General features: G+C 53.8%; 1 protein-coding gene and 1 pseudogene across 7 annotated transcripts in view; both read right to left on the bottom strand.

Moving 5' to 3' along the window:
* UBE2F (ubiquitin conjugating enzyme E2 F (putative)) overlaps window positions 1–12,111 on the bottom strand; it is a 51,637-nt gene extending 39,526 nt beyond the window's left edge. For 2 of the 6 annotated variants that reach the window (XM_082465287.1, XM_082465289.1), the window contains exons 1-2: window positions 11,314–12,107; window positions 5,549–5,682 (exon numbers count right to left, since the gene is read on the bottom strand). In XM_082465287.1, coding sequence (XP_082321413.1) covers window positions 5,549–5,666 — 118 coding nt within the window. In that variant the 5' untranslated portion in view covers window positions 5,667–5,682; window positions 11,314–12,107. Of the gene's footprint in view, window positions 1–5,548; window positions 5,683–10,565; window positions 10,713–11,313 lie in introns of those variants that run through there. The other 4 variants (XM_082465285.1, XM_082465286.1, XM_082465290.1 and 1 more) reach the window with 4 other exon arrangements.
* Window positions 7,066–7,590, bottom strand: LOC309662508 (small ribosomal subunit protein eS19 pseudogene; annotated as a pseudogene). Its single transcript has one exon. The product of its transcript is annotated as a small ribosomal subunit protein eS19 pseudogene (transcript).
* Window positions 12,112–14,058: the final 1,947 nt, after the last annotated feature.

Raw genomic sequence — 14,058 nt, 5'->3', positions numbered from 1 at the left:
GCCTGCCACTTGAACCTGTGCCTTTTTCGTGGTGGGGGCTGTAGATTCTGACCCAGCCCTGGGACCCCAGTGCCTGGGCCTGAGCTTGGCACACCTGGAGTGCTCAGGAAACGCTCGACAAACAAGCACACTTGCCAGCAGGGTGGCAGTACTCTCAGTGTGAAAATCCTGAGACATGAGGAGCCTTTCTCCTCAGACAGTTGGGGACTGAGGCATTCCAAAGGTGCTGTGGACTGAACAGTGTCTCCCGCCCAAGTTCCTATGCTGAAGCCCTAAACCCCCACCCACCATGTGATGGTATGAGCTGGGGCCTTTGGGAGGTAATTAGGGTCAAATGAGGTCAGGAGGGTGGGGCCCTCATGACGAGATTCGTGCCCTTATGGGAAAAGACACCAGGTGCTTACAAGCCAGGAAGAGGGCCCTCACCAGGAACTGAATCTGCCGATGCCTTGACCTTGGACTTCCCAGCCTCTAGAACCATGAGAAATAAATGTGTATTGGTTAAGCCCCTCAGTCTGTGGTATTTTATTATGGTAGCCTGAGTTGACTAAGACAAAGGCCAATCATAGACACAGATGGTTCTTAGCAAGAGCCAGCTCCAAGCCCCATCAGGTAACACCAGGCAGGGCAGCTGTGCTCTTTGACCCAGGTAGAGCTGGCAGCTATATCCCCTGAGACTTGATTACCTCTTTCCACCTGAACCACTACCTCTTCAATTTCTTGAACTAGAACTTTATCTCTTAGCCTCCTGTCTGTCTTTATGCCTTGAGCACCTCTTCTGCACCTCCAGCATCCATGCACAGTGCCCTTATGGGGGAGACACTTGTCCCCATGGCATCATCCTATCCCCAGAGACGGCATGGCTACTGCCCAAGGACCCCACCAAGCCCCACATCAGCCCTTCCACTCAGTCCAAGGGCCTTCTAGCAGCAGACTGCAGAGTGCAGGCCCAGAGTACTCACAGCCCCCTCCCTCCACACTCTGGGGGAGCTAAGATGTAACCCCGAAAACCAACACAGCCCCCGTAGCAGTCTCTGGGAATGGAGCCCCAAGGCCTCGTATCACCCACTTTCAACATGAGCAGACAAAGCTGACTTGAGCCCTCATCTGTCTTCTACAGATCCTCCCTGCCAACCCCCATTCCTGGGCTATCCGGCACACCTCAGGGCCGCCAAATTCCCTGGGCAGTTTCACTGGTGTTTAACCCTGCAGCAAAGCATTTAAAGGTTAGCCTTGGGCCAGCTGCCTTACTCCACGTTAGCAGGACTCCTCCTCTTTGGGCCACTGCCCTCGTTTTTAAAACACATATTGTAACACACAGCCACAGCTTCAAACGCTGCTAAATGCTCTGAATACCCTGCCAACATGACAAGCCAACCCTGAGCCCACCTCCAGAGTCCTGGGCAGGGCCTGGCATGGAGAGAACAGCTCTGGAGAACAATAAATGGTTCTCTTTCGCCCACTCTTCCAGGAAGCGCCCTGAACCGGAGCCGTTCCTATACCACATGACCAGACCGCTCATGTGGACACAGAAGCACTCACCCAAAGGAGGCCCCATGTGGCACTCGTGGAGACACCTGCACCTTGGATGTTGGGAAGCCCATGCAGGTGGGCAGCCAGGCCTCTCTGCTCTGCAGAGTAGGCTCAGAGTGTGGAGAGCCGCCACAGCCGCAGAAACAAGAGAACACCAGGAGCCACATGGAGCACAGGGGTTGATGGGACAATGGCTGTAGATTCATTCCCTACTCCAGACCTGGCCCTGAACTCCGTCAGCTCAATTCCAAATCTCCACATTTAGCAAAAGCTTCCTGCCAGCCTGCCTGGAGCCCCTTGAGGTCTTCAGGGGCCACTAACAGGAGGCTGGCACACACCAGGCACTAAAATCTGTGTCACGTGAACAAGTCAAAGGACAGGGAGACACACAATCATGCTCCCATTATATGAAAAGTGCCAAGCTTCAGACAGACAAGAAAGCAGGTCATTCTGCCCAGAGGCTTTCTTGGAAGGTGGGGCGCATCATCAGACTCAGAAATTGATGGACTCGGCGGAACCACAAGGTCCACCAGAAAAGCAGTGCCACCTGCCCTGTGGCTGCAAGCACTGGTGATGGCTCCCAGAGAGGCCCAGACCTGAGCTGGGGCCAAAAGGAAATGCGCAGACCTGAAACTCTCTCTCCCCAGTGTCCCCAACTCCCGGGATTCAGGGCAGACAGCAGCCCTCCGTCCTCGCCCAGAAACACCTGATTGTTCTACACCCTCCAGGGACTGCTGCTGCAAGCATCTCTCCAGTTCCAGCCTGGAGGATGTCCTTGAGAATGACCCCAGGGGTGCAAATGAAAAGCTGGTATGGCCAAGGTGCCCCTGTGGTAGAGCCTCACACTGGCCAGCTGCTCCGAGGCAGGCCACAGTATTCCAGGGACAGCTGACTCCACCTGTCACCTGCAGAACTGGGCCCACTATCCCAAGAAAAAGAACAGGAACTTCAGCTTTGCAGCTACCACTGGCCCTCACCACTAGGGACAAGTGTCCCTGTCAACCTCCGATCTCCCATGTTAACCTTACAGCCAGCCGCACCACGCCAGATCTCCACCATGTGTGGTCAATCAAGCACGGCAGTGGACCAGCTAAAAACATATTTTTGCCTCTAAGTGTCTGTGGTCTTTCCTCTGGGCGATGGACGCATGGCCCAGATGCCCTCTCACCGAGGGCTCGCAGCAGATGGCCTTCAGCTCTCAACCCTTCCAGGGACTGTGTGGGCTGCCCAGAGCCCCACCTCAGGCCAGACCCACCTGACGACTGGTCGAGCAGAGCAGGCAGGCCTGACCATCTCACCCGACTGGGGACAGCTCTGAAGGGCCATGCTTGCTCTGGGGCAGGGGCTGTCATGGGGCCTTCGTCAGAGCTCCCCCTTTCCCTCTGCCTGCTCCTGCTTCCTTCACCACCCTCCACAGGTGTCAGTCCCAAGGATACCCTTTAATAACTACACCGCACGCCAAATTCCCCACTCCCGGGAACCCAGCCCGTGGCACTGAGTCCCCAAGACATGTTAATACACTGTTCTACTACTGACTGATCCTCATGAGTAACATTCTCGCATGAGCCAAAGCCAAAGCCACAGCCCCAGATGACAGTCCTGACTGTAGCAATCTCGCTGAACTCGGACAACTGACTTTTCTCAAAGTCCCCAAGGGGAGTTTCAGCTAGAAGGGACTCTCACAAGTGCCTCCCAGGCCCACGACAGCCACGGACTCCGCCTGGCTCCACCTGACCACCAGAAATCCCCAGAATGAAGGCTGCTGCCACATGCTGAAGGAGCGCTCTAGGTGCGGACCAATCTCCAGCCATCAGAGCGTTCCTTATTACACTATCACACTCTTGTCACAGCTTCCCCTCTCGGGTCAGGCCCACCCTTCCTCTCCACCTACCCTCCACCGTGAGCCCAAACTACTCACCACTCCGTCAGCCCGGCCCACACTGGCCTGGCCACCCCCGAGGCAGATGGAGAGAGCAGGCCACGTGAGGGGCGTGTTACACTGAGCCTTGCTGCACAACCCCCCGTCAACGGCGAGTGCTCTGGGCCCGGAAACCTAATAATCCCCAGTGTCTCTGAGAGAATGCAAACAGGTGGCCTCTCGAGGAGGTTTTGCACCTCTCCTTGATAAGCCTCACAAAATCAAAGGACCTCAGCTGGGTCCTGTAAACCCAGCCAAAGACATCTCCTGTCCTAGGAGCTGGGGCAGAGTCCAGCTTTATGGGCCTCAGTGGGCTCCCCGGGGCCGCGTCAGGGCCTCGAGTCACTTGAGAGCTCTCAGGGAATCCTTGAGCAGGAGGAGGTGTGGTGGAGCCCCTGTGCCTCCCTGAATTCTCCTTTCTGTGGACTCACACTTCTGTTCTGCTCCCTCGGTTTCTGCTTGCTGGGTTTGTTCCCCAAGTGCCTGCCCTACCCCAAAATGGGGGTCTGGCTGTCTTGCTGCAATAAAGCTGCGACCTGGGCAAGTTTCTGAACCTCTGAGTCTCAGTTCTTGAGCTGTAAAATGAACCACCCACCTGGCAAGGCTTAGCAAAAGTCAAACAAGAATTGTCCCTATAAAGTACCCAACAGAGGGCCTGGCCCCAAGTGCTCAGCAGACAAGTGCTGCTGTCAACCGTGACGAGGAGACGGGAAAGAAGATGGCACCGTCTATTTGCCGGCTTCCCACCTGCCCTTCCTCACCGCAACTCCCTGGCATTAGAACACCCTCCCCTCGAAGGATCTGACTCACACATCAAACCCCTTCCCTGGCTTGCCTGGCTCCTGGCTTCCTCTGCAGATGGAACCCTTGAGCCAGCATCCAGGAAAGAGACTCAAGTCCTATCAGGCCACCCAAGTGAGGGGCTGCAGCCCAGGCCACAGCCCCAGACCTCACAGAGTAAACCTTCCTGTGTTGTAACAAACTAAATACAGTCTAACGCTCTCCCTGACACAGAAGGTATTTTGCCAAAATGTCAAAAACGATTCTGACTCCAGCTTTAACCTATCACCCATCAGGCTGGGAAAGCCAGAGCTCAGCCATGATCCAGGGGCAGAGGGAGAACAGGGAAGAGTACACCACTGACGTCTCCCTGAACCCGGCACCTCCTGGTCCCACCCCTTCCCAAACTCAGCTGTGCTTTGCTCCTGAGAAGGCCCAACACGGGGCGTTCATAAACGCTAGGTCTCCCACCATCAGATCTGTTCCTGCCAACCACCCCCACCGTGTCCACCTAACACAACGTGAAAACAGACAGTTCTAACAAATCACTTAACCCTCTGTGCTCCCTAGCTCCTTATACTTAAAAAATGTAAACACGTGTCATAAAGTAAAGAGGGCTCCTTCAAGGCAGAAACTGTTTGATCTTTCGTAGTCCTCATGACCCTAGGAAACTGCCTTTGCACTCAATAGCTATAAATCTGTTCATTGAATACATGCAAAAGTTCCACACAAACACTCGCAGTCACACACACACATCACGTAACCCTTCTCCAAAGACTACCGCTCTAGGACACCCTGTTATTAGTTCTGGGACAAGAACCAATTTTGCACAAGGCTGTCCTCAGGCTGTGAATAAATAAAAGAGAGAAGGATCCTAAGACATTACCGAACTCCACTCTCTCCCTTTACAGGTCAGACACTCTGGTGCTGAGGAGTCCAGAACGGAAGAACCTCCCCAACTCCCCACCCCCCTCACACGCACGCACCAGCCGGATAATGACAGCACTGAGACCAGAGTCCTCAGTCTGCTGGTTCCTAGTACCTCACTCCTTCTCCTAGCGTTCTGGCAGCCCCTACACAGACTATCCCAAGTGTATAAGACACACCAGTTTTAATACCGTTTTCTTGCCATCAGCATTCCCATAGTGTGTGCACAGTACAAAGTCCTTCGGTTGTATGTGACAGCAATTATAGTTCAAAATATTTTCAAACAGGTACTTCTATTCAGCAACAGGCTGCTCCGTATCCCGGAAGAGCCTCCAGCCAGACTTCATTTTGTTATGGGATGGAAAAACAGCTCACACGGAGGGTCATTACCTTTGACAAGCAGCCTGTCTCTCACAGAAACCCGCCGAGTGGAGTCGGAGGCTGCGGCTGGCGCCCGGGACCCTCTGAGACCGTCATCCCGCTTCAGTTTGCTTGCCAGCGTCAGCATCACTGCTACCTTTATCCTGAAAGGCCAACAGCAGGTTAAGACAGTGACTGGACACTGAAGACAATGATGTAAGGTGGTTTTTAATATTTTCCCCATAATTTAGTTATAGAAAAGTTTAGCATGTAAGATACATTAATAACACTGCATTCCTTCATAACGAATTTGGATAATCTCTAGGCCTCTCTAAATCTAATGTTTTAAAGTATGAATGAAAATTTAACAAGGGAGAGCCAAGCATTTAACACTCACTGGGCGCCAGGCCCCGGGATGTAGCAGTGGCAATGCTCCTGGGTGCTCATGGTCTAGGGCAACCTCCGCTGACGGGCCTCACATAGGCCCACCACTGCCCACTGGTAAGTCTGCCCATCCCTGCTGTGTGGACCATGCACCTGAGGGTGTGGACCCAGAGCCTGGTCCATCACAGAGTTAAGAGAGTGTCCATCCACCTCTGGTGAGGAGGGAGCTCCGCAATGCTTTCTTTCCTCCTTCCTTTAATAAAGGTGTGGCTAGAACCTTAATAAGCATCTTCACATTTATGTTGTATTGTATTTACATTGTTAGGCAACAGCAACATAATTAAGTTATAATTAATGCCCCAAACTAGATTCTTTTCACTTGGCTACTTCCAACCCACCTATGTTTCAGGTTCCCTCACTGACAGCTCACTGGGAAGGATAATAAAGACCAAAAATAGGTGATGCACCTGACTGCTTCGGAGAAAGGACTAAAGATGTCAGCAACGTTTACAAACAGAACTGTCCTCTAGAATCTGCCTTCTGTTTCTAATATAAACCGCCATTCATCTGACAGGCCTCCTAACTCTTCTTGCTTGCTTTACCAGTTGGAGAAAAATTCTGGAACTTTTTTTTTTCTTTAATTTTTAAATTTTATTTATTTTTATTTTTGGCTGTTGGGTCTTCATTGCTGCACGTGGGCTTTCTCCAGTTGCGGCGAGCGGGGGCTACTCTTCATTGTGGTGCGTGGGCTTCTCATTGCGGTGGCTTCTCTTGTTCTGGAGCATAGGCTCTAGGTGCACGGGCTTCAGTAGTTGTGGCATGTGGGCTCAGTAGTTGTGGCTCGCGGGCTCTAGAGCGCAGGCTCAGTAGTTGTGGCGCATGGGCTTAGGTGCTCCGTGGCATGTGGGATCTTCCCGGACCAGGGTTCGAACCCATGTCCCCTGTATTGGCAGGAGGATTCTTAACCACTGCGCCACCAGAGAAGCCCTGGGACTTCTTTTGATTGAGGACAAAAATTGGTCACCAGCTCAATATTTTCATAATTTCCTTTGTTGCTTTAATGTGATTTCCTTTCAATACCACTCTGATCATTTTCAAAAGAAAATGATCTAAAACTTCCAGATGAAAAACATGACCTAAGCACAGAACTTTTAGTTTGAAGCCAAGATCTTGTTTTTTTGCTTGTTTTTTTGTTTTTACGAATGAGGCAATTTATTAACCCAGCATCATTTGTTCTGATGCTTCTTCTTGGCAGCTGCCACCTGTCCAGCGATTCTGTCCAGATCTCTCTGTCCCTGAGGTGTTAGTTTGCAGCCCCCATGTTGGTCCTTTTCCACCATTTTCAGCCCCTCCAGGGCTTGGAAGACCCGATGGGTCACGCTCTTGGAGCCTCTGCTGAAGTGGCTGGGCATGACACCATTTCTCTGACGCCCCCCATAAATCCTGGTCATGGAACCAACCCCAGCGCCGCCCCGGAGGTACAGGTGCCGTGCTGTGGAAGCAGCTCGTGTGTAGAACCGGTTCTCATCGTAGGGAGCGAGCTCTTTATGCTTGGCCAGCTTGACGGTGTCCACCCATTCAGGGACTTTCAGCTTCCGGACTTTCTGAGGAAGGCTGCCAGAGCGCTGACGAACTCCCGCTGGTTCACGTCTTTTACAGTAAACTCCAGGCATCGTGCAGCCTCCGCACTGCCAGCCAGGGGCTGAAGCCAAGATCTTGAAAGCCAAACTATAAGAATAACTCTCCCCCCATCAGTATTTTTAACCATTTTAACCCAGGTCCCTCACATAGCTTTTCACACCATCTTCTGTGTATTCCCCCACCCCACAAAGACTGTAAGATTTAATTTTCTATTATTTGTACCATGAAAACAACATATTGAATATGATCTTCTGAACTGTACCTACGCACAAACACACACACACCTAATCCCTTTAAGAGTCACTGGTCTAGGGACTTCCCTGGTGGCCCAGTGGTTAAGAATCCACCTGCCAATGCAGGGGACACGGGTTTGAGCCCTGGTCCGGGAAGATCCCACGTGCCGCAGAGCAACTAAGCCCATGTGCTACAAATACTGAACCTGCGCTCTAGAGCCTATGAGCCACAACTACTGAGCCCGCGTGCCACAACTACTGAAGCCCGCGCGCCTAGAGCCCGTGCTCTGCAACAAGAGAAGCCACCGCAATGAGAAGCCCGCGCACCACAATGAAGAGTAGCCCCCGCTCGCTGCAACTAGAGAAATCCATCCCACGCGCAGCAATGAAGACCCAATGCAGCCTAAATAAATAAACAAATAAACAAACAAATAAATAAATAAATATTTTAAAAAAAGAGTCACTGGTCTAAATGCTTCAAGAGATAGTTCTATTACACATAAGCGCTCACAAGCTCCTAGAATTTCAAATCTGGGATGGACTTCTCCCCTGACTCCCACTCTATTTTATGGATGTGGACTCTGGGGCAACCAGGGCCCAGGAACTGGGTTGTCTGAGGCCACTCAGCTGCTAGAAGAGGTCACCACGGAACACTAGTTTCCCTCGTGTAGATGATGGGAATGTTTTTATCTTGAATGTGGTGATGGTTTCAGGGGTATATACGTACATCAAGACTGATCAAATTGCATACTTTAAGTATGTACAGTTTAGTGTACTTCAGTTATACCTCGATAAAATTGAAAAAAAATGTGAAACCAAACCATCGCTAGTTTCTTTATTCCCACCCTACCATGCTGTCTCCTCAGGTGGACCTACGCGGAGGACCATCACCGAGGGACACACATCTTCCCAGCTTCCCCCAGGGCGGGGGACTAACGGTTCAGTTTACGAAGTCCCCTCACAAGGGAGGGCGGGGGGCGGGGGGGTGGAGTCGGGAGCTCCTGTGGAGGCTCCAGCCCACAGGCTGCCAGACACAGCAGCACCACCTAGAGCCAGCCCCCCCGGCTCAGCGGCCCCCGAACGATCCTGCCAGTAATCCCTCAAGCAGATCTGGATCCCAAAGCAGTGTCTGCCCCCCCAGCAAGCCCACTGCCAGGCACCCACACCTGAACACGTCAGTCTCACCACATCGACGGGGTCGCCTGTGGTGGGCCAAGACACGCGTCTATCACGAAGTCCACTTGGCTTCTATCCTCTAGCTGACCGTGGTAATACAAGCACGTCAAGCAATAAAAGCACAGCGTGTGTAAAGAGAGCTCTGTAGGCGGTACCCTAGGAAAGTCATAATACAGAGCCCAACAGAAAGGGGAGCCCTAGGGCGCATGACTGGTCCGCACCCGGCTCCCTGCAGACCTGCCCTGAAGGGGCTGCTCAGAGGCGCCTGGCAAGACTCACGCATACGAAGAAAGGCTCACACCAAGACACTCTTCCGCGTGGCTGCAGTCTAAGGGCTGCCCAATTCTCTCACACCCCTACCCCACACCGAAGTCCTCTCTGTGGGCAGAGTACGCCCCATACTCCGTTCCACTTAGATCAGATTCCTGGTTTTCAATCTTCAACAAGTCTGTGGCCCTTAATAAAATACACTGGACACTGACTCCGCAAGACATAAAAGAAAACACTGGTGCTCTGTTCTCCGTAGAAGACAAAACTTAGTTTCCTAACGTTCTAAGAAATCTAAGTATATAATGACCATCTATTTCTCCATCATCTGTATCACGTTCACGCACCACTTTAGGGATAAACCAAAGGCCTAATTGGGGAATGCTTCATAGCTGTTAATTTAACTCTATACAAAGAGATCTGAACGAAAATAATTATTCAAGCTGTCAGGTTAGCTGAACACCTGCAGTTTGCTTCAGAATTCTCTTTTCTTTCTTCAGTATGCTTCACCCCTTGAAGACCTGATTTAAAACTAAACTTCCCCTTTACTGCAAATTACACTTTGACTACGGCAGCATTTTCGGTAACAGCACCCTCAGTCTCTAAATTCCACAAGTTGTAATTGGCCCATTTAAGTTCTTCCTCTGGGTGGGACTTGCTTGCAGGCTGTTCAAAGAAGATTCTGATGTGCCATATTTACTAGGCTCGTCATCGAGCAGTACTGACTCAGTGTTCCTGCCTGTAGTGGCGAAATCAGGCCCTGTCACCCGTGCAGGGGCCAGTCAGCTCACGGGGTGAGGAACTCCTCATTTACAATTCTTCCTGCCCTGGACAAGTCCCAATCTAAGTGTAAAAGATGGAACTGCAGGTCACTAGGGGACAACCAACTTCTCCAGCCAAAGAGGCCCAGATCAGGACACAGAAGAGTCCACACCCCACCCTTCTCCTTTAGAATGCCAGGGCCCAAGGAACCTCCCACCTGGCTCCATGGCTGGCTGACTGATGACCTTTGGAGCCCAACCCTTTTATTTGAGCAGTAAACCTGCCTCCTCCTGCACTGCCTACTACCTGAGCAGCAGGTATGTCCAGTCCTGCACCCCTCAGCCTGGTGATGATTTCTGTCTTTGAACATCTCCCCCACCCGTGCCCTCCCCCTGCCTTCATCCCCTTACGCAGCCAGGAATCCTCTGCACAAGGTAGGTGGGCCTCCTTGTTCCTCAACAACACCCCGCTCATTTCTGGAAGCTTCTGCTCACTCTGACATCCAGGTCTGGAATGCTCTCCCTCCCTTCACCACCTAATCCTGCTGCTTCCTTAGGATAACAGATGACTATCCAGATTCCTACCGCTCCTCCAAGAAGCCTTCTCCGGCCACTCCAGTCCATCCTGACCCCACTCCGGGGCTGGAGGGAAGGCAGAGGGGCGGACCCGATCCCCTCGTGGGACGGATGAGGGAACTGAGACCCGGGGAGGGGAGGGCCACACCCAAGATTACACACCAGACTTGGCCGTACGGATCGGTCCAAGATGTCCTCCCCGCTCCTCTGCCCCGGGAAGACCCTCCAAACCAGCCGTGGTCGTCCCCGGTTGTGGGGAAGCCGCGGGCAAGTTGGCGAGGCGGCAGCCGGGATCCTCCGCACCCTCAGCGGCCCCCTGGCCTAGCCCGATTCCCAGACGATCAGGAGTCCGGCTGCCTGAGTCCGAGTCCCGTTGTCTCCGGCCACGTCGGGCCGGTGACCTTGGGCCCACTCGGCGCTGCGTTTCCTCCCGGACAATGCGGCTCGCAGCTCCCCCGCGACGGCGGGCGCGAGCGAGCGAGGCCGTGTGTGTGCCCGGCACAGGTCCGGGCTCGGGGCGCGCTGCCCCTGGATCCCGGCCGCGGCCAGCGCCCCGGACCCAGCCCCGCGTCCCCCGGCCCACGTCCCGCAGCGTCCGCCCGCCTTCCGGCCCCCGACGCCCAGCCGTGAGGACCCGCACGGCCTGTAGCGGCCCCGGCGCCGCCCGCCCTCCGGCCCGCCCGCCGGGTGCAGCGGCGCCGCGGGAGCCGAGCCACCCTCCAGCCCCTCGCCCGCCGCAGGGCCCCGCGCTCCTCACCTGGGCACCCCGAGACAGGCGAGGCGGGCCCGGCGCCCAACACCATGCCCGGCCGGCCGGCGGCGGCGAAACGCAGCCCCTCACAGCCGCACCGGCTCCGGGCGGCGAGACCGGAAGTGGCGGGGCGGGGACTCGGCCGCTCTCGCCCGCTGCGGCCGAGACTGCAGAGGGCGCTTTAAAAAAAAAATTCAAAGCCCCGAAGAACTTTATTTGGAGCCTGACAGGCGAACAGCAGAGTGCGCCAGCCGGGGCTGGGTTCGGCGGCCGGCCTCTCGGGCCTCTCTCATTGGCTGCGGGCGTGGCCTGGGGCGGGCACGGATCTAGCGGCCTGCGCTGATTGGCCAGCGGCGACCGGGGGCGAGGTCTCCCAGTCAGTTTCCGAGCCTGCGCGCCGAAGGGCTGGGGGCTCTGCGCGGTGTTCCTGCCTCCGTTCGTTTGGCCGTGTGCTAAGTCTGGGCCTGCGGCTGAGAGGATCCTCGCGCAGCGTGGCCTGCAGGGGCTGCTAGGCCGGTACTGACTGCCTCGGTGGATGGGGCGCCCGCTGTGTGCCCATCACAGTGCTCAGGATGCAGAGGAGCGGCCGCCCCACAGCCCCCAGTGTCGGGAGTGAGCGGGGCCGTGCAGCCACCAACCCCCGGGGTGCTCCGGGGAGACTGCAGTGGAATGGATGGGCGCTTTCCTGTCTTACGGTTTTCATGCCTTGTTTTAGCTCTTACGCTTTTGCAAAGTACTTACTTTAAAAAATCTGTTTCAAATTGTTCTAATTTCTAGCTCGTTGAATACAAATTATTCTCACGTCCATTCGCGTCCTGGTGTGGTTGGTAATAGGCGCCCTGGCAGGGTCAGGCAGGGCTCCTGGAGGAGTGAGCCATCTGAGAGAGGAGGTTCACCTCGTGGAGAGGGAAAAAAGAGCCAAGGAGTTAGAATTTTATTTCCAGAAGCCCCACTGATAGGTTTTAAACGGTGGAGTGACAATATCAAGTTTCCTTTCTGAAAGAGGCTTCTGGCTCTGAGAGAGCTGGTGGGAAGGGCGCCAGGCAGAGAGGAGACCCGAGTGAGGAAGACCAGTCATGGACAAACTTCACGGTATTCCTTCTGTCTGGGAACAGTTTCCTCCTTGTACACCTGGCTAACTCCTAAATTTTCCTAAGCTTAGACACCACTTGCTCAGAGAGGGCCCAAAGTCTGGGAGGGGCAGGTGCCCCTCTGTGACTTTGCTGAGGCCCAGTGCTTCCTCATTCCTGGTGCTCAAGACACTGTCAACACCTGTTTCCCTAAGCTCAGCTCCTCAGGTCCTCCTCTTCTGTGCTTCCCATCCTTCTAACACTCCTCCCCGATCCTAGCAACAGGTGGTCAAAACACATCTGCCGGATAAGTTTTGCATGAGCTTGTAGCAGCAGTCCTGGCGAAAGAAGGTAAGGCCTGAAGCAAGGCAGCAAGTTAAGGTACAGTGCATTGGCTTGAGTATTTGTCTTGCTAAGGAACACTGTCTATAGGACAGCCTGAGCGTACATGGGCCCGTGGTGGCCCAAATCTCACCATTGTGGATAAATGAAGCTCCATTTCATGAGGCTGCCTCATGCCTTCACCTGAGCCTTATTTAGGGTTTACTAGGTTATTGATTCATGTAATCCTCACAACAACCTCATGAAACAGGTGTTTTATTATCCCCATTTTACAGATGAGAAAACCGAGGCACAGACGTTAAATAGTCTGCCTGATAAGGCAGAGCTGGGATTTGCCCTCAACCAATGCTCCATGTCCATTAGGTGGCAGGAGAGGGGCAAAACTGGCCCTCCTGCTTCCTGGAGAAGCAATTTGTGTTCATCTGAGGCTCCTTCAGAACCGAACTTTCACTAACTTAAGCACAAAGACTTAGAAGACAAGATATGCTCATAGGATCTAAGGAGGCAGCTGGGAGCCTGGCCTCTAGCTCTCAGTGGCTCCATCTGAGTCCTGGCCTCTGGGGGCTGGCCTTGTCCTCCCAGATGCCTCAGTGGAGCTGGGGCCTGGCCTCAGACACATCTTTGCAATCCAGGCCACAGAGGGGGCTGCCCCTTCCCTCCCAATTTCACATTCTCCAGGAGAGAATGGCTGGGCTCAGATCATGTGCCCACCGTGTGTGTGTGTGTGTGTGTGTGTGTGCGTGTGCACCCGAACATACGAGAGGAAGGGGTAGAGGACCAATCGTGAGCCTCTAATAGGGAGGGACCTTTGTATTTTATTACAAGTTCATCACTACAGGGATGTTGCCTAGAAGCTTGAATGATATATGATGGCCCATCGCTGGGAACCCTGCCTCCCAGGTAATGAGCATTAAGCTACAATGCGTATGTTTAGCTCACTGGATACATCCTGACCAGGCCCACCTGTGAATGGCTGCAGGAAGGAAGAAATGAACACATCCCTTCGGGAGGCTGACCAGAACCGGGACTTTACCCCCTCCCCTCTTAGTATAAAAGGAGCCTGAATTCTAACCTGGGTGAGATGGTTCTTCGGGACACTGGTCCACCACCTTCTCGGTTTGCTGGCTTTCTGAATAAAGTCACTGTTCCTTTCCCCAACAACGTGTCTCTTGATGTATTGGCCTGTCGTGCAATGAGCAGCATGAGCTTGGACTCGGTAACAAGCCTCCCGGAATAGTACTGGTGCCGGGGAAGAGCAGGTGGGCACAGCTCATTAGGTGTCCCTCCCACCTCCTTCACTCCTGCCCTGAGCGGCTCAACCCAGGGCTTCTGGCTGGAA

The sequence above is a fragment of the Balaenoptera physalus genome (assembly GCF_965194825.1).
Source record: "Balaenoptera physalus genome assembly, chromosome: 6".
Lineage (NCBI taxonomy): Eukaryota > Metazoa > Chordata > Mammalia > Artiodactyla > Balaenopteridae > Balaenoptera > Balaenoptera physalus.
Note: the sequence above shows the minus strand (reverse complement) of the source record. Positions and strands in the feature narration are given on the sequence as shown.